The 20,502-nt window shown below is 43.2% G+C and overlaps 1 protein-coding gene across 1 annotated transcript; it reads left to right on the forward strand.

Annotated features, from left to right (window-relative positions):
* Nucleotides 1-7,092: 7,092 nt before the first annotated feature.
* On the forward strand, nucleotides 7,093-16,281 carry LOC139556206 (solute carrier family 22 member 6-A-like). Its single transcript, XM_071369837.1, has 10 exons — nucleotides 7,093-7,616; nucleotides 8,515-8,618; nucleotides 8,992-9,146; nucleotides 9,311-9,479; nucleotides 9,918-10,041; nucleotides 10,583-10,689; nucleotides 11,409-11,620; nucleotides 12,868-12,976; nucleotides 15,632-15,844; nucleotides 16,070-16,281. Exons 1-10 carry the CDS (start codon nucleotides 7,215-7,217, stop codon nucleotides 16,146-16,148), a joined length of 1,674 nt encoding a protein of 557 aa, XP_071225938.1. The 5' UTR covers nucleotides 7,093-7,214; the 3' UTR covers nucleotides 16,149-16,281.
* Nucleotides 16,282-20,502: the final 4,221 nt, after the last annotated feature.

Raw genomic sequence — 20,502 nt, forward strand, 5'->3', positions numbered from 1 at the left:
ACTTGCCAGTTGGTCAGCGCATGCTCGGAGTATACGTCCTGGTAATCCGTCTGGCCCTGCGGTCTTGTGAATGTTTACCTGTTTAACCTGTCTGACTCTGGTGATCCACTAGTGGAACTCCTCCCACATTCCACTGAAAAGCCAGAGCGCGAAATTCAAAAAATATTTTTTAGAAATATTTAACTTTCACACATTAACAAGTCCAATACAGCAAATGAAAGATACACATCTTGTGAATCCAGCCAACATGTCCGATTTTTTAAATGTTTTACAGCGAAAACACCACGTATATTTATGTTAGCTCACCACCAAATACAAAAAAGGACAGACATTTTTCACAGCACAGGTAGCATGCACAAAGCCAACCTAACTAACCTAGAACCAACCAAACTAACCAAGAAACAACTTCATCAGATGACAGTCCTATAACATGTTACACAACAAATCTATGTTTTGTTCGAAAAATGTGCATATTTGAGGTATAAATCAGTTTTACAATGCAGCTAACATCACAGCTACCGTCAAAAATAGCACCGAAGCAGCCAGAGTAATTATAGAGACCAACGTGAAATAGCTATATACTCATCATAAAACATTTCTGAAAAATCGATGGTGTACAGCAAATTAAAGACAAACATCTTGTGAATCCAGCCAATATTTCCGATTTTTTAAGTGTTTTACAGCGAAAACACAATATAGCATTATATTAGCTTACTACAATAGCCTACCACACTACCGCATTCATTCATCAAGGCACGTTAGCGATAGCAATAGGCACGTTAGCGTTAGCGAATAAACCAGCAAAAGATATTAAATTTCACTAACCTTCATAAACCTTCCTCAGATGACAGTCCTATAACATCAGGTTATACATACACTTATGTTTTGTTCGAAAATGTGCATATTTAGAGCTGAAATCAGTGGTTACACAATATGCTAACGTAGCATCTTTTTCCCAGAATGTGCAGATATTTCTATTAGACTCTCACCTATTCTGACCAAATAGCTATTCATAAACATTACAAAAAAATACATGTTGTATAGGAAACGATAGATTCATTAGTTCTTAATGCAATCGCAGTGTTAGAATTCTAAAAATATCTTCATTACGACATAAGGCTTAGTTATGGTAAGTGAAAGCCCAAAACCTGAACGCAAAAATAATAGTACACAGTTCGACAGATATATGAAATTGCATCCCAAAATGGGTTCTACCTTTGGTGATTTTCCATCAGAATGTTGTACAAGGGGTCCTTTGTCCAGAACCGTCTTTGTTTGGTATCAGAACTTCGTTTTTCCCTCTTGAATTAGCAAGCACACTGGCCAAGTGGCGCGAAGCTATCCTTCCTGAACATATGCAGACAAAGCAACACGCCTAACGTCCCGAAAAAATTTCAAATATCTAATAAAACTATATTGAAAAAACATACTTTACGATGATATTGTGACATGTATCAAATAAAATCAACGCAGGAGATAGTATTCGCCCATAACGACAGCTTTTCAGAAGGCAATAACAGGTCCCTGCACGCGCCTTGCAGAAAACAGAAAATGGGGGACACGTTGTTCCAAGAGGATGTATTCCACCTCAGAACAAGATAATCAACTCATTTCTCCTCTCACTTCCTCTTGACACCTAGGGGAAGGTGTATGACGTGCACGTATAGTCATACGTATCATGCCCATTTATAGGCAGGTCCTTGAACAGAACATAGATTTCAGACTTTCCACTTCCTGGTCACAAAGTGTGCTGCCAAATGAGTTCTGTTTTACCCACAGACAAAATTCAAACGGTTTTAGAAACTAGAGAGTGTTTTCTATCCAATAGTAATAATAATATGCATATTGTACGAGCAAGAATTGAGTACGAGGCCGTTTAAATTGGGCACGATTTTCCCCCAAAGTGAAAACAGCACCCTCTGTCCTCATCAGGTTTTAAAGGTCTTACTCACATTGACTATGGAGAGCGTGATCACACAGTCGTCCAAAACAGCTGGTGCTCTAATGCATGTTTCAGGGTTATTTGCCTCGAAGCAAGCGTAGAAGTAGTTTAGCTCGTCTGGTAGGCTCGTGTCACTGGGCAGCCCTCGGCTGTGCTTCCCTTTGTAGTCTGTAATGGTTTGCAAGCCCTGCCACATTCGACGAGTGTCGGAGCCGGTGTAGTACAATTTGATCTTAGTCCTGTATTGACGCTTGGCCTGTTTGATGGTTCGTCGGAGGGCATAGCGGGATTTCTTATGATCAGTCCCGCTCCTTGAAAGCGGCAGCTCTAGCCCTGTGGGGGTATGTAGATATCTACGAAAAATACAGATGAAAACTCTCTCGGTAGATAGTGTGGTCAACAGCTTATCATGAGATACTCTACCTCAGGCGAGCAAAACCTCGAGACTTCCTTAGATATCGTGCAACAGCTGTTGTTTACATATATGCATAGTCCGCCACCGCTTGTCTTACCACAACGCCAGTTCGCTGTCCAGAAGTTATTTTCGGTCATAAGAGACGGTATCAGCAGCATTATGTACAAAATAAGTAAAAAAATTAGTTACAAACAAAGCAAAAAAAACTAACATAAAAACACAATCTGTTAGGAGCACGTAAAACGTCCGCCATCTGATGAATTCAATGGCAATTTGAAAGCACTCCGGTACGACTCCAAAAGCTGCTCATCATCAAACCCACTTCGATGTGAGTAAAAATATAGCTTTAGTCCCACCATTCCGAGAGTCGGAAGTTGATGCCTATTTCTCTGCGTTTGAGCGTGTGGCCGCTGCGCTACATTGGCCACTTGAGATTTGGCCGCTCCTGTTACAATGTAAATTGTCTGGGAAAGCCCAGGAAGTAGGAGCTGCTCTCTCACTGGAAGACAGTTTACACTACGAAACAGTTAAAACTACCGTATTGCGGGCTTATGAGTTGGTGCCTGAAGCTTATAGACAGCGCTTCAGGAACCACAAGAAACCCTCTCACCGTACTTTTGTTGAGTTTGCTAGGGACAAAGAGTCTCTGTTTAATCGATGGTGTTCAGCTAGCAAAGCTCACACCTTTGCTGATATTCGGGAGTTGATGCTGTTGGAGGATTTTAAAAGCAACCTCCCTGATAGAATTGTAGTTAATTTAAATTAACAGAAAGTGGTGACATTGGCCCAGGCAGCAGTTTATGCTCCGTTTATCTCTGCCGGTTGTGTTTCCTTAACTGGAGAACAAGCTGATCAAAAGCCCATTAAAATCTTACGAGACACCGGGGCGGCGCAGTCAGTAATCATTACTGATGCTTTACCCTGGTCTCCTGAAACGTATTGTGGCTCACATGTTATATTACAGGGGATAGAGACAAAAACAGTACCTGTACCATTACACTGGGTCCACTTAGTGTCAGGCTTGGTATCAGGACGTTTCCGTGTTGGTGTAGTGTCTACACTGCCAGTAAAAGGAGTCACATTGCTACTAGGGAATGATATTGCTGGTGGTAACGTTCCTCCTGTGTTAGAGGTAGTAGACAACCCAGAAATCAGAACTACAGATGAGAAATTGGTTCAAGCATTTCCCCATGTTTTTCCTGCTTGTGTGTTAACGAGGGCACAATCTCGCAAGCTTGGCGATGTGGTGGATTTGGCTAGTTCCATTTTTGAGAATGTTGAAGTAGAAGACAATGCACCGAGTATTCCTTCTGCAAGGCTGACAGTTTTTACTCCTGTAAAAACTAAGGCAGGGGACTGCGAAATCGCGCCCCAATTACATGACATTCTTTTGTCTGTCACCCCTGAGAAGGTGATTGAATGTCAAAAAGGAAACACCAGTCTTCGCAAGTGTTTTGCTTCGGTAATTTCCATTGAGGAAGCTAAAACTAGGGAGACCGCCTATTTTATGGAAGCAGGAGTTTTGATGCGGAAATGGGCAGCTCATGACACCGTTAATGACTGGAGTGAAGTGTGTCAAGTGGTTGTTCCTACACCGTTCCGACAGCAGGTGCTGTCACTCGCACATGACCAGGCGTGGTCTGGACATTTGGGGATCACAAAGACTTATAACCGAGTCCTTCGACATTTCTTCTGGCCAGGTTTGAAGTCTGACGTGGTCCAATTTTGTAAAACATGTCATGTCAACTCACTGGGAAAGCGAATCAAACAGTTCCTCGAGCGCCGCTCTGCCCGATTCCTGTGGTGGGGGAATCGTTTGAAAGAGTAATAATTGATTGTGTAGGTCCATTGCCGAAAACCAGGTCAGGTAACCAGTTCTTATAAAGATATAATGTACAGATAGCCTATGTGAAGGGCTCGGCGAATGTGGTTGTTGACGCTCTATCACGGGTTTACTAACTGGGGAAGCGTTGGGTTTTGTTATTACAAACTATGTTTGCAATTTTTGTGGTGGGCGTGTTACGTTCCCCAGTTTCTGTGTTGTGGTTTGTATTTGAGTGTGTGTGTTTCAGGAGATAGCTTCCTGAGTTCTCCCCAACCAGCTGATTGGTCGACTAAATGGCTAATTGATGATTGGAGAGCTGACCCCGCCCCCTCGTCGAGAGAGAGAGAGAGAGAGAGAGAGAGAGAGAGAGAGAGAGAGAGAGAGAGAGAGAGAGAGAGATATTTGCTGAGAGAGGAGGCTGATGGCTTTGGGGTAATTTACTATGTTAGTTGTTGCTGGGAGCAGTTGGTATATTCTGTGAGTTTGTTGCTCAGTCAGACAGAGCCTCATTGATGTCCTGTGTTTGTGAAATTGTTAATAATTATTCTGTTTCATTTGTTCCCAGGGGGGAAGGGGAAGGCACCTAGGGAGTGCTTAGGCAAGAGGCCCGCGGGCATACATATACCCGTAGTATATTCACTGTCTAGGCACACTAGGTAAGACCTGGGCGGACCACCCCCTGTATTTTGGTTAGGGCACCAGGTGGTGTTAAGATAGGTAAGTAGTGGGTAGGCAGGTTAGATAGGAGAGGGGGAGCTTTGATATTTACTTTCTTTGCTTTGGTTCCGTCCAGCCCCTTTTCCCCAGATTACCGTGTAGGAAATAAATCCTAGTAAACGGTAAATTCTGCCTTTGTCGTCCTTTCTCGCACCTACAGTTCATACCTCTTTTGCTTCACGGGGAGTTGAGTTGCAGCAGGGTGTTGCGTTCCCTCTTCACAGAGGCGTGCGTAACACACCCCAACGAGATCCTGAGGCCCATTGTCGTGCCATTCATCCACCACCATCACCTCATGTTGCAGCATGATAATGAACGGTACCATGTCGCAAGAATCTGTACACAGTTCCTGAAAGCTGAAAATGTCCCAGTTCTTCCATGGCATGCATACTCACCAGACATGCCACCCATTGAGCACGCTTGGGATGCATTCCACAGGCCACAATCAACAGTCTGATCAGCTCTATGCGAAGGCAGTGTTGCGCTGCATGTGGCAAATGGTGGTCACACCAGATACTAACTAGTTTTCTGATCCACACCCCTACCTTTTTTTAGGATATCTGTGACCAACAGATGCATATCTGTATTCCCAGTCATGTGAAATCCATAGATTAGGGCCTAATGAATGTTTTTAAATTGACTGATTTCCTTTTATGAACTGTAACTCAGTAAAATCTTAGAAATTGCTGCATGTTTGGGTAAATGTTTTTGTTCAGTATTTTGCTATCCTTGTCATTGATTGACTTCATATTTGTTTGTGGTCATCTTTATGAAGAAGGCATTTGCCTTTTATGGCAATCCACATCCGTATCAAGGAGAAACAATTGGATTCCTGTTCTCCTCTCCAGATAAAGAAGCAATGCACCCTATGTTGCCTATTCACTACAACGCAGCCATTTACAGGATCTAATGCATACCCCCTAGGTACACACTGGTTGAATCAATGTTGTTTCAACGTCATTTCAATGAAATTGAAAAGATCTGATGTGATTTATCAAAAGACCAATTAGTGGAAAAAATATCATGATTAGTCTCTCTGTCTAAATGCAGCATGTGTCACTTTAGACACAGGAAAACTTCACATGCTGAGTTTCACATGTGAGTCTGAAGAATATGATAATGATAGTCAGTTGCAGCTATTTCAACATCCTGACTTTAATGTCCTTTCCTAGCTGCAATGTTGTCATTCATTCATTTAATGTTGTCATTTAGGAGAGGTCATATACTGTAGATGTTTGCATTTGTGTTTTGTGTTTTGTGTATTGTCCTTGCATAGTACGAGAACCCGGAACTGGAGCCCCACACCTCTCAAAAGAATGCAGAACGTCAGTCCCTCTCTGGTTACCACTGGGTGTTCTGTTCCATTTTGATGAATGGTTGTAATTTGGGATGTCCGCTGAGAGCAATGGGCTGCAGCTCACTAAGAGAAAAGAGCGCTCGCCGTATTCAAACATGGGACACCACAGCAGGGGAAAGGATAAAATGATAAGACCGAGGAACTGGAGCCAGGATGATGGATAATTATGGAGTTGCCAGAATGCAGCTCTTTCATTGGTGTCAGGGGGACAAACCTTAATCCCTTCTTCCCATGGCATTAATCTGTTGCTTTTGTCTGGCCAGTTTAGCCAGCTCTCCACTGTTGGCATCCCTATGTCAGATGAATCATTGGATACCAGATGGAATCTGCATTTCTTTAGAACCGTATTAGTTTTCCACTGATAGTGTTTTGCAACTGTAGTGTCCCAGGAGGCAGTCAAGTGGATTTATAGCTTTCATCATTGTTACAACAACACACATACACACATATGACTTATTCCACCATTTCTGACTCTCACCATGCAAAAAAACAGAGAGATGGGGAGCAAGAGGGATATACAGTATAGAGAGATTTTAACAAATGCAGTCACTCAGCCAGCACGAAGAGCAGTTCCTCCCTCTGAGCTGAGACTCCACCCCCAGAATGTAGGGCCCTCCCTCCCCGTACAGAATGGTTATATTACCCTGCAAATGCAGTGCTTCAAGTTCACAACACTGCAGACAGCGGCGGCAGCCTGCCTGCGCTCAGGGTTCACTACACCATAGACAGGTGTGACTTCATCTGAATGAGGACTGAATGAGAATTACACAAACCAGCCTGTGTAGTTTATCCTGAGCTCTGTGAGGTGTCAGCTGCCTCTCAGTCTTCTGTTCCACTCCACTCTCAGTCCATTCAGAAGTTTAAAATCTTTGTTGGCAACTTGAGAGAGCACTGTTCTGTTTGACCTCTTGTATCTGTGATGATACATTAGGGTAGCGTCTGCATTGGAATAGCAGCTATGGAAAGAAGCATGAATTTTGACGAGATTCTTTCTCATATCGGTGGCTTTGGCAAGTTCCAAAAGATCTTGTATGTGTGGATTTGCCTCCCCCAGATCCTGCTGGCGTTCCACATGCTGATATCAGTCTTCACGGGGGCCGTCCCCCCTCATCTCTGTCGCTCCAACAACACCACCTGGGCCTTGCCCGCCAGCTCAGACGCATTCAACTTCAGCCTGGTTACGGGCCCAGACGGTGAACCTGACCTGTCCTGCTCTGCCCCTGGGGGGGTCCCTAGCACCCCGCTAGCCCAGCTGAATCACAGCACTGCCCTGGCCCTTAGCGATGAACACGTCACCGGGGTTTGTCAAGGGGGATGGGAATTCAGCAAAGAGACCTTCCACAGCACCGTGGCAACCGAGGTGAGTAAGTGGTGGTGCAGTAAAACAGACATGACGGGCAGGGCAACCTCTCTGTCTGTCTGTCTGTCTGTCTGTCTGTCTGTCTGTCTGTCTGTCTGTCTGTCTGTCTGTCTGTCTGTCTGTCTGTCTGTCTGTCTGTCTGTCTGTCTGTCTGTCTGTCTGTCTGTCTGTCTGTCTGTCTGTCTGTCTGTCTGTCTGTCTGTCTGTCTGTCTCTCTCTCTCTCTCTCTCTCTCTGCAGTTTGTTATGTGGAACTCATTTTTCCCTAGGAGCATTTTTCACTACTATGTAACAGTGTAGCGGTGGGTCTCGTGCTGCTTGGGTTTGCCACGTGACGTACCCTCACACAGCGACAGTAGCCGTAGTGGAATGGTCCCAGGCAGCAGAACCTGTTATGATTTATAAACACTAGGATCAGACCTTCACTGTGAGGCACACTGTTGGAGGCTGTCTGTATGATCTATAATAACTAATATTTTCTGTCACATTCCACCCTGATTGATGTCAGAGCCCTGAAGGATATTTAGATGGAATCTGTTGAATGGCAAGGCGCTCACAGGCTTCTATTGGAATCTGTTGAGAAGCAAGGTGCTCACAGGCTTCTATTAGAATCTGTTGAGAAGCAAGGTGCTCACAGGCTTCTATTGCTCAGGGGCAAAGGAGTAGGACACCACAGTCAAAATACAGTTACCGTGTTGTGCGAGTGTGAACCTTCACAGTGTAATAGGCTATGTATAGTCAGTCAAGGACAAAAGCCTGGTAACAGGGATATAGTATCATTTGAAATCTGACATTTTTATACCTGGTACATGGTTTATAAAGAATGTATGTGAAAATACAGATTGGCCTGTCAATATGATGTAGCATTTCATCTAATTTGAACCCTCTGTCCTTGACAGTGGGATCTGGTGTGTGATAATGCCAATCTGAACAACATTGGTTCCTCAATCTACATGTTTGGTCTTCTGGTCGGCGCCGTGCTGTTTGGTTCCTTAGCTGATAAGTAAGTAGAAAACAACCATGCGTCTTCCACCAGTGATACTTATGTATTTTTAATCTAATTTATAATTAGCTTGGCTCAGATAAATTGAAGAGCCTGAGGATCCATGGAACATGTATTGTAGGTAGGTCACAAACTTAATAGAAGGTCATGCTAAACAAATATAAAGAGAGAGGTCAGTCACAGTTTAGGTGAAGTAAAACTAAAATTGAGCTCAATGAACACTTTGCAGCTTGTATTGCTATGTACGTTTGCTAGTATATTTTATTTGTGTAGCTAGGATTATTCATAGAACGTACACAGACAGTCTGTACAGACTATTTCAGTACTAGTAGTGAAATAGTCTGTAGTAGCTGCTACCTCTTTCTTGTTTCAGGTTTGGACGCAGGAACATTATCCTGGTTGGTTTGACGATCCAGTCAACCTTTGGGGTTGGTGCTGCTTTTGCCCCAAATTTCTACATTTATGTCTTTCTGCGCTTTGTGGTTGGAACCACTATTTCAGCTGTCATCATGAATGCATTTGTTTTAGGTTAGTCTCTCTCTCGCTCCCTCTCACTCTCTCTCTCAAACACACCACACACATACACACACACATGAAACATTAATAACGTTTTTGACTTGTGATCTGAGAAAAAATTCAGATGATAAGGTGTTAGTTTTCTACTCTCTATACTGTTCTGTTGTTGCCCCCAGGCACAGAGTGGACAGGATCAAAGCACCGGATGCTAGCTGGGATCATCACAGACTACTTCTTTGGATTCGGCTACATCACCCTGGCAGGCCTGGCCTACCTCATCAGAGACTGGCGCAAGCTCCAGCTGGCCATCTCAGCACCAGGCTTCCTCTTCATCTTCTACATCTGGTGAGTCACTGGCTAGCTGCAGCACGCCTGTAGCCTGAAATACAAACGGAATATCACTCACTTTCAATATCTTCCGTGAAGTGAAAAGATCATTCAGTTTGGATTCCAGGCTAGCAAGCCAACTCACTAAAGGAGAAATTCAAGAGAATGTAGAGGAACTCTCTTTTTTCATCAATAATCAAAACCAGATGGGTCATTGAATGCCATTTGGGAATACCTGAAGTATATCTAAGTTGCAAAATTGTGTGCATATTACCAAATTATTTTCTTTTCTTTTTCTAATATTTTAGTACTAGTATTGGCCTATATCCTGCCTCATGACTAAATGTATCTTCATGTTTATATCTCTTGTTCCCATGGTGCCAAACTTATGCGGAGTGTCATATGTAGTTGTTTATGTGTGTGGGTCAGTTGAACACCTCTCCTCTACATTCTTAGGGTCCTACCCAAGTCGGCTCGGTGGCTAATGGCCAACCAGAGGAACGAGGAGGCCATGGATCTGATCAGGAAAGCTGCTCTGATGAACGGCAAACCCCTGCAGGAGGACATAGAGATATGTCAGGTGTGGTTACGCATGTGCACGCACACATACACACACACACACACACACACACACACACACACACACACACACACACACACACACACACACACACACACACACACACACACACACACACACACACACACACACAGAGAGACACATAACTGGACTCAGGAGGACATTGAGGATCAGTTGTGTTTTTGCTGTTGTGAAGCTAGTACAGTATCATTAACCTTGTCCCAAGGCTAATTGCTATAGAGAGAAATAGCCGGCTGGTGGACGAGATTAAGCTATCATTGATCATTATGAAATTCCAACAGCCTTGATTAAAGCACTTGCCAAACAACGTTTCTATGTACAGGCAATGTTGAGCGCAATACCGCCAAAACCTGAGCATATTAAAGTGCTTTGCATGCTATCCTCTATGCTGTGTAGGCATGCGGGACATGCAAATTATATGAGTTGCATTGGTGTGCTTTTTGCATTGATGAGGTCATTCCTTTTCTGTTGAAGCATCAGGTGAAATGCTCAGGGCTCATCTGCTCTTGTTATTTTTCAGGGGTACAACAATATGGTGAAGATGGAGGAGAGGAAAAAGGACACAGTCATTGACCTGGTCCGTACGCCAAAAATGAGGAGGAATTCATGTATCATGTTTTACCTGTGGTAAGTGTCATACCACTCCTTTCCCAGTATTCCGTGTGATGTTGGCAGTAGAACTTTGTCAGGACACATCCTGTTGTGGGGTGAACAAGAATTAATCAAATCTACTGTATCAACTACTGTTTCATTGAGATTTCTGTTTCTGCCAAACATTCATACCATTCATGTATCATCCACACTAATGATTAATTATTAACTCTTTTCATTATGGGTTGATTCCCTTGATGTGGTACGCCAATGGAGTTCTCAGAACTGTTCACTGCACAGGCTTCCTAAGGCCTCCTCAAGTCACTATGCTTGCTGTGTAAGCCATTTGAATTGCAGTGTATCACTCACTGAGGCAACACTGAAAGATTACTATTTGAATGGGAATACTTTACGTAGCTTCACAGGCACTGAGAAGTGAGTGTTAATGTAGAAAACATTGTCAATAGATATCCCTACTGTAAAATGTTGCACTATATTCCGTGTCAAATACAGTTTACAAGAGGTATATACTGTAATATTACTCTGTTAGAAAGTACCTTGATTTTGGTTCAATTATCCTGTCTGTGGCTAGAGACATTTCTGCTTCCCAGACATCTTTCCACTTTGCATGATAGGCTTATGTCAAACCAGCAGAAGGAAGGAGTCCTTGTTTCACTGCAGTGACAGCGATGTTATTAATCTTTCCCTTTCCTCACCAGTGTTTCCTCCACCATTCCATCTCTGTGTCTGTCCAGGTTTGTCAACGTGCTGGTCTACTACGGCCTGTCCCTGAACATCTCTGACTTTGGGATGAACATCTACCTGACCCAGCTGATCTTTGGCCTGGTGGAGATGCCCGCCAGGACCATCACCCTCTTTACCCTGAACCGCTCCAGGAGGATATCCCAGCTAGTCTTCCTCGCTGTGGGAGGCCTGGCCTGCCTGCTAACCATCTTCATTCCTGATGGTATGGACCATTCCATAGAAAACTCTGCTGGGTGTCAATATGGCTTTAAGACGTTTATACACATCCTGAGCTACATGACGAGTTACAGTATCCTCCTGGCCCTGAAAAGACTTCAGTTGACTTGAATTAAGTTGTTTACCAGTGTAATTAAACCATGGCAGTCCTTGAATGATGTCATAGCTGTGTAGTTTTATAGCCTTGTTTATAAGGACTTAGCTAGTAGTCAATGGAAAGTCTTTGTGGCTTGGAACTTGGCTTTTGTTCGAAACTGAAAAACTTATGCAAGCCACATTTAAATGTTATATAACTAGCTCCTTTTGTAATAACCAGTGTTTGTCACTGACGTAACCTCCTGGGTGTAGAGTTGTTATTAACTCCCACCGGGGCCCTCATGGAAGTCATGTCAGAAGACTCTACCTTAGGTGGTTACAGTCTCCATTAAGATCTACACTACCTTAGGTGGTTACGGTCTCCAGTAGGATCTACACTACCTTAGGTGGTTACGGTCTCCAGTAGGATCTACACTACCTTAGGTGGTTACGGTCTCCATTAGGATCTACACTACCTTAGGTGGTTACGGTCTCCAGTAGGATCTACACTACCTTAGGTGGTTACGATCTCCATTAGGATCTACACTACCTTAGGTGGTTACGGTCTCCATTATGATCTACACTACCTTAGGTGGTTACGGTATCCAGTAGGATCTACACTACCTTAGGTGGTTACGGTCTCCATTATGATCTACACTACCTTAGGTGGTTACGGTATCCAGTAGGATCTACACTACCTTAGGTGGTTACGGTATCCAGTAGGAATGCTGGAGAGTGATTCACAGTGATGTAACCTAGAGCTTCAGATGCTATACACACATAGCCCAGCTATTTACCCGTTTAATCTCAAACCCCATCACTTCTCTCTCCCCCCATACCCACCCCGTTTAATCTCTAACCCCATAATTTCTCTACCCCTCACACCCCCCTTGTTTAAGCCTAACCCCATCACTTCTCTCACCACCTGTTTAATCTCTAACCCCATCATTTCTCTCTCCACCCGTGCCCCCCCATTTAATCTCTAACCCCATCACTTCTCCCCCCCCCCGTTTAATCTCTAACCCCATCACTTTTCTCCCCCCATACACCCCCATCACTTATCCCCCCATTTAATCTCTAACCCCATCACTTCTCCCCACCCCCATACCCCTTGTTTAATCTCTAACCCCCCCCCCACACACACACACATATACACAGATCTCTCCATTATTAGAACTGTCCTGGCTATGGTGGGGAAGTTTGGGATCACCGCCTCCTTGTCCATCGTCTACGTCTACTCAGCAGAGGTCTTCCCTACTGTCATAAGGTGAGCGTCTGACTCAAATGGCACCCTATTCCCTATATAGTGCAATAGTTTTAACAAGAGCCCTATGGGCCCTGGTCAAAAGTATTCCTTTACATAGGTAATGGGGTGCCATTTGGGACACACAATCGGAGTGTTCTGCTAACTAATGTGGACTGCTGATGTCTGGGCAGGTTTCCATCAGGATCATTCAATAGAGCATTAGATCACAACATGAGTCTAACCATCCTTGGAGTTAATCCTCTACCTGACTCTGTCAATATCTCTGTGACCTTCATTTTGTTGTTGAGGGCTGAGACAAGGTATGTCATAAGAACGATAACGCGCCATTGTTTCATACAGTGAGCGTGTAGAAGGGGCTCCTGGGTAGTCTAGAAGACTCCAAGAGGCAAGTCGCATTCAGATTCTCCTCCTCACAGGCCATGTTCAGAGGGCCATGGTTTCACTCTGTGCGTCTGGGTCAAAAGATCCCTGCGTAACGGTAGTTGCCAGGGCTCATCGGGAAGTATCTGTGCTAGTCCTTTGTTAGCATGGTTGGCTAGCCTTGCAGCTAGTTAGCCAAGTTAGCTAAAGCCTTGCAGCAATAGCTAACGAAATCTCGAGAGCTAGAGACTGACGGGTAGAAAATTAATTTGGTCGGTACTCAACACTATCGACAGGAGCTGAAATACTATGTTCTGCAGTGTTAACTTCATGGTTCGCCTGAAAACAGTTCAGTAGCAAAACAGAAATCCAGTCGCGCTGAGGAGAGCTTTAGTGAACACAGTCACTTCCACAAGGAAGAAAGGCAAGAATGACTAATTTGGCAGGCGAGTGGCTCCTTTTATAGAGGAGAGAGGCTCACCTCATTCACCATTCAACCTGTCTGTCTCGAACAGACGCTGTGTGATTGGTTTCTTCGAGCTTGTGGACATGCCCAGGTGTATCCATGGTGAGACATCAAAACAAGTATTTGAAATAGAACAGTCAGCAAAAATTATTGATACGTTAAGCTAAGTTTCGTAATACTTATTGGTTGCATTTTACATCGATAAGTAAATGTTGCGTGTGTTCTTTTTTATGTGGACACATCTTTCACCAACTAATGCCAATAACGTCTTTCCTCATTGCAATAGTCAACACTGACTCAATAGGTGTATAAAGGTCTGTTAATTCCTAACCCTAACTTTTGAACTTCTGATAAGGGCTGAAACAACTGTTGCATGAAGTCACAAGAGTATTCTGAATGGCTGCTCAGTTAAATTACCTGTCCTGATTTGTCATAGACTCTTGCTAAAAAACTTTAATGAGCAAGCCTTCCTTCATTACCTGGTCTCTGTAAATTCGTATAATATCAGCAATATTATCTGTCGAAGATGCTTGAACCTTCTTTTTTTACATTTTCAGTGGTATTGTTAAGAAGCACGCCCTCGTAAAGAAAATGTGTAATAAAAACAGGTTCAGCCCCTGGTTCGACCGTGATCTGGCAGAGTTACTCCACCTCAAGAATACCATTTGGCGAAAGGCTCGGCACACAAATATTTAGACTGACTGGCTGTTGTTCAGGCAAATGAGAAATAAGTGCACTCAGGCTATCCGGAAGGCCAACGTTAGTTACTTTAATTAGCAGTTCTCTGTGGGTCTAACCTCAAGAACCTCTAACCTCAGCATCCTGGAGTCACCTCTTCACTGTATATGTTGAGACTGTTGTTTTGCGGGTGCTATTTAATGAAGCTGCCAGTTGAGGACTTGTGAGGCATCTGTTTCTCAAACTACACACTCTAATGTACTTGTCCTCTTGCTCAGTTGTGCACCGGGGCCTCCCACTCCTCTTCTATTCTGGTTAGAGCCAGTTTGCGCTGTTCTGTGAAGGGAGTAGTACACAGTGTTGTACGAGATCTTCAGTTTCTTGGCAATTTCTCGCATGGAATAGCCTTCATTTCTCAGAACAAGAACAGACTGACAAGTTTCAGAAAAAAGTTATTTGTTTCTGGCCATTTTGAGCCTGTAATCGAACCAACAAATGCTGATGCTCCAGATACTCAACTAGTCTAAAGAAGGCCACTTTTATTGCTTCTTTGATCAGAACAACAGTTTTCATCTGTGCTATGAATAACTGCAAAAGGGTTTTCTAATGATCAATTAGCCTTTTAAAATTATAAACTTGGATTAGCTAACACAACGTGCCATTGGAACACAAGAGTGATGTTTGCTGATAATGGGCCTCTGTACACCTATGTAGATATTCCATAACAAATCTGCCGTTTCCAGCTACAATAGTAATTTACAACATTAACAATGTCTACACTGTATTTCTGATCAATTTGATGTTATTTTAATGGACAAAAAATTAGCTTTTCTTTCAAAAACAAGGACATTTCTATCCAAACTTTTGAACAGTAGTGTATATCTCACTTTCAGGAAGTGTCCTGCCCGGTGTCTAACCATTCAAACTATTCCTAACATTTAAATCAGATTCTGATGTTTCCCATGATTTGCCTAGTGTACATTTCTCTGATCCAAACAACCACAATAAGAAGGGAGGCAGCAGACTAGTTGAGCAGCTGTTTTTAATTGTTTGGAGATGTGGCGGAACGGGTCTTAATGCACATTCTTAATTACAGTACTGCGACAATGTGGAGTTATTTTGGCTGAACACGTCTCCTCTGTGCTCCACAGGCAGAGTGGAATTGGTATGGGCTCCATGTGTGCCAGGGCAGGGGGAGTCCTGGCTCCCATCATCTACCTGCTGAGGGGTGTCAGTAAGAATGCTCCCATGGTGCTGTTTGGCCTGTGTACTCTGCTAGGTGCAGCCCTCACCCTGCTGCTGCCTGAGACAGCCCACCAGCCCCTGGCTGACACCATTGAGGATGTGGAGGGATCCAGCATCAGGTCTGAATCCCATCTCTATCCATTGAAGGGGAAGACAGTGAGAAGATTCTATTACATAGTATTTCAATTGAAACCAGGAGTGAACATCTTAGCTTGGGTTAACAGCCATTTCAACCTTTCTGATTGTACTATAACTGTTATTACAGTGCTGAACTGGGGTTACCTGTAGGTTCATGTAATGTTAATAGTAATAGTAATCCAAGGATATCCGCTTGTCTCGTCTAGTGAGGAATCAGAGGAAGGGAACATGAAGCCAGCCCTCTATGAGGAATGTCCAACAAGGAACCCAGACATCATTATCTGAAGAACCAGGAGTGGGACAAGGCACCAGTCCACTGATACTTTGAGACCTGTGGTCCTGTCATCTGGAGAACATCTAAGGGAAAATACCATTCCTCCCAGGAACTCAACTGTGCATTGTAAGATATCTGCTAAGAGTGTTTGAACAAATGTGTAGCTTGTAAAGCTATTTCCTATTTTGTACATAAGACATTGATGTCACTGAACTGACATTTTATACCATTTTATATTTAAACATTTTTCTTTTGTTTTGAAGATATGTACTATATATTGATGTTTTATAGTGACTATCAGTTCACATTTAGATTGAAGTACATTAGTAACAGTTTATTTATGCATCAAATATACATTTATCAGATTCTGTAAATGCTGTCAAGGACACACCATTGTTTGGTGCCAATAGCCTTGTGCTCTTTTTATCCACATTTCTTTGATGGTGCATCCCTCTTCCTGAACTGGAACTCACTCCCATCCTGTCTGTTATCTAGTAGGTCTTCCTGAATGCCTGTCTTGTCTGACTAGGCACCCCTACAGTACTGTTTATACCTAACAGGTTCACCTTAAGATGTTAGCTCAGTTTCAGCCAACGAATGCCGTACTGTTCATCATGCATTGTGATTTTGTATAAAGTGACCACACTGTGAACGAGCATAGATAACAACTTATGCAAACTATCACACATATGCAAGATGAATAGCTAAATATGTTTTTATATTTGAAGATAGAATTTTGTTTACTTGGTGGATTCTGTACTAGACATTCCTAACTCTCAAATTAGAAGTGAATGTGTTTGAAGTTGATGTTGGTCTGTGATCATGATGAGGTTTTTAAAAGTGTGCACTCTCCAGAACAGCAGGTTATAGGACAACTGCTCCACAGAATGCTTGTTAGAAAATCATGCTGAAATACTAGCCATCTGCTGGCAGCCTCCTACCAGCCAGGGTGTGAAAACAGCCACGGAATCTCAAATGCCCATGTAATGGAGTTAAGAACGTACCGTTCACTCCACAGCAAACTTGAAATGTCAAGGATGGGAGCTATAGAATAAGATATTTTCCGGTGGAACGTTGTCAAGGAGGATGGTGATGTGTGTTGCGAAGCAGAGGATCACTGGTTCAAGCCCAGTATGGGGCAGTCAGACACTGGAGGAAGCTAAGCTGTTAGCAGCACACTGACCCCCGGTACAGCCAGTGTCAGCTCCAAGATTACCCAGTTAAAGGTCTCTATAGGGTCAGCAGATGAGCTGTGGTATCTGTAAAAAGCCCTTACACAAGACAAAGATGCCCTTATTCAAGACAAAGATGGATGGACTGAATCATAAACAGTTATGATAGTGTTGCTCCAAGTTAGGAAGCCCTCTCTTCAAACATGAAGTTTACATTCCACATTATTAACATTTCAGCTGAAGGCTTTCATTCTGAGTGCTTACAGTCAGTATATAAAGTATATTATAAACTGGGTGGTTCGAGCCCTGAATGCTGATTGTCTGACAGCCGTGGTATATCAGACCGTATACCACAGGTATGACAAAACATTTTTACTGCTCTAATTACGTTGGTAACCAGTTTATAATAGCAATAAGGTACCTCTGGGGTTTGTGGTATATGGCCAATATATCACGGCTAGGGGCTGTATCCAGGCACTCCTCGTTGCATTGTGCATATGAACAGCCCTTAGCTGTGGAATATTGGCCATATACCACACCCCCTCGTGCCGTATTGCTTAACTGAACCGCAGCAGTAACACCAGAGAGACAGATCCGAGTTTGAGATCTTTCACATCGGGTGGAGAAGAATAGAAGGCTGTTGTGGTGACATGCTCTCTCTGTGGTACTTTGGGTGGATCTTATTAGTTTTATGGCAGTGGATGATTTGACAGGCATCAATTGTTCCCCTGTCATTGTAAGGCTTAGGAGAGCAAAGCCGCACATTCTTGTTTTAGATGAAATCAAATCAAATCAAATGTATTTATAAAGCCCTTCGTACATCAGCTGATATCTCAAAGTGCTGTACAGAAACCCAGCCTACAACCCCAAACAGCAAGCAATGCAAGTGTAGAAGCACGGTGGCTAGGAAAAACTCCCTAGAAAGGCCAAAACCTAGGAAGAAACCTAGAGAGGAACCAGGCTATGAGGGGTGGCCAGTCCTCTTCTGGCTGTGCCGGGTGGAGATTATAACAGAACATGGCCAAGATGTTCAAATGTTCATAAATGACCAGCATGGTCAAATAATAATAATCACAGTAGTTATCGAGGGTGCAGCAAGTCAGAACCTCAGGAGTAAATGTCAGTTGGCTTTTTTAGCACATCCGGTGAAGAGGTCAGGGTTCCATAGCCGCAGGCAGAACAGTTGAAACTGGAGCAGCAGCAAGGCCAGGTGGACTGGGGACAGCAAGGAGTCATCATGCCAGGTAGTCCTGACGCATGGTCCTAGGGCTCAGGTCCTCCGAGAGAGAGAAAGAAAGAGAGAAGGAGAGAATTAGAGAGAGCATACTTAAATTCACACAGGATAAGGATAAGACAGGAGAAGTCCTCCAGATATAACAAACTGACCCTAGCCCCCCGACACATTAACTACTGCAGCATAGATACTGGAGGCTGAGACAGGAAGGGTCAGGAGACACTGTGGCCCCATCCGATGATACCCCCGGACAGGGCCAAACAGGAAGGATATAACCCCACCCACTTTGCCAAAGCACAGCCCCCACACCACTAGAGGGAAATATTCAACCACCAACTTACCATCCTGAGACAAGGCCGAGTATAGCCCACAAAGATCTCAGCCACGGCACAAACCAAGGTGTTTGTGATGAAACATGAAACACAGGGTTTGCCTTACAGTCATGTAACCAAACGACTGTAATAGGCCTATATGTTAAGTAACAGTAGTCAACAGGAGTCCGATGTGTTGTGTTAGTGATCACTGCCACTCTCTGGATGAAAGTGGTACTTGCTTCTTGTCTGACATCAGCTGCTGTATATGCGGTAAGTACTGTAATGGGGCACAAGCATGATGACCACAGAGATTGTGTTACAAGATGTGTATTTCCTGAATCTGTAGAATCAGTACTTTTATACAAATGTATTACAAATTTACAAAATCAAAGTAAAATTGGGAAGTTATCCATGATGTGATAAAAATATATATATACTAACACATTCCATTTGTACAATATAGTTCTGTTTACACAATGTTTGCTGTGCTGTGTGTCATTTCAAAAAGGCCTATAGTCAATGTTGAGGGGCAGCACGGGCTGATAAGATGCCAGTGTTAATAGACTTGTTTTTGGGGATCAACTGCAGGTTGGTGCTGTCTGACTGACTGAGTATCTGGCACATAAATGCAGCATGGCTGTCAATGAGTCGCTGCCCATGGGACATTAGCAACAACTGGTATTTCAATTAGACTACAACAGAGGATCCCAAGAACAACTGCAAGTACCCACTGACCATCCCCCCACCACACTACAGCCAGAGAGAGCTGTTATACTGTATTTTGTCTGTGAAAGCTTTGACTAAATATTTAACGGTTGTAGTGGCATTGTCTATGATGTGGAATGTACATTAGGCTTACTGTCATTGTTATTGTAAAAAATTACAGAGACGCTAGTGTGAAACACAGGTACAGCTGTAGGCACACATCTCCTTAGAATATCATGCCTGCACTGACATTTGTTCTGGTACTATGCTGAGAATGTATCAACAGTGTCCTAGGCTCGTTTGTCATTTTTTAAAGGTACATTTACAGTGTGGAATTACAGTGAAGTGAAATTATTAGGAGTATGCACAGCCATTTCTTCATTCCACTAGGACTATGCAATTACTTCCCAGAGCTCTGTTTCTAGAGTATAGACCCGAGTGCCTATTTCATTGGCATCAAATTGAAAAACAGACGTTTCATAAGTGTGACTATGTTTCCATATCTGATCTCACTGATATTTGAATAATCCAGATCTAATTTCCTGAATTCTATGAAGGTATAATGAGAGATAACTAGAGAGCAGTTTGAGTAATACGAACTGGTATTTGTTGGCAGCAGAGGGCGCCCCAACGCAATGATTATTAGAGCGCAGTGTCAACGCGAGAAATCATTAATTGAATTCCAAAATCTTTGATTCAATCGCACTGATGATGATGATGATGATGATGATGATGATCTTCACAAAACTTTCTCCCACAATACAATGTACACATTTTCCGTGTATTGAGCAGTTATTTTTCTATTAGGCATTCGTCTCAACTATAGAAGTATCTAACATTTGGTATTCGTGTAGGCATGTATGTTAATTGCGCGCACACTTTTCTAAAGAACTGATGCAGTTGTCAATTAAAACATCACATTTTTCCATCCCTATCATGT

Source organism: Salvelinus alpinus, chromosome 27 (assembly GCF_045679555.1).
Source record: "Salvelinus alpinus chromosome 27, SLU_Salpinus.1, whole genome shotgun sequence".
Taxonomy (NCBI): domain Eukaryota; kingdom Metazoa; phylum Chordata; class Actinopteri; order Salmoniformes; family Salmonidae; genus Salvelinus; species Salvelinus alpinus.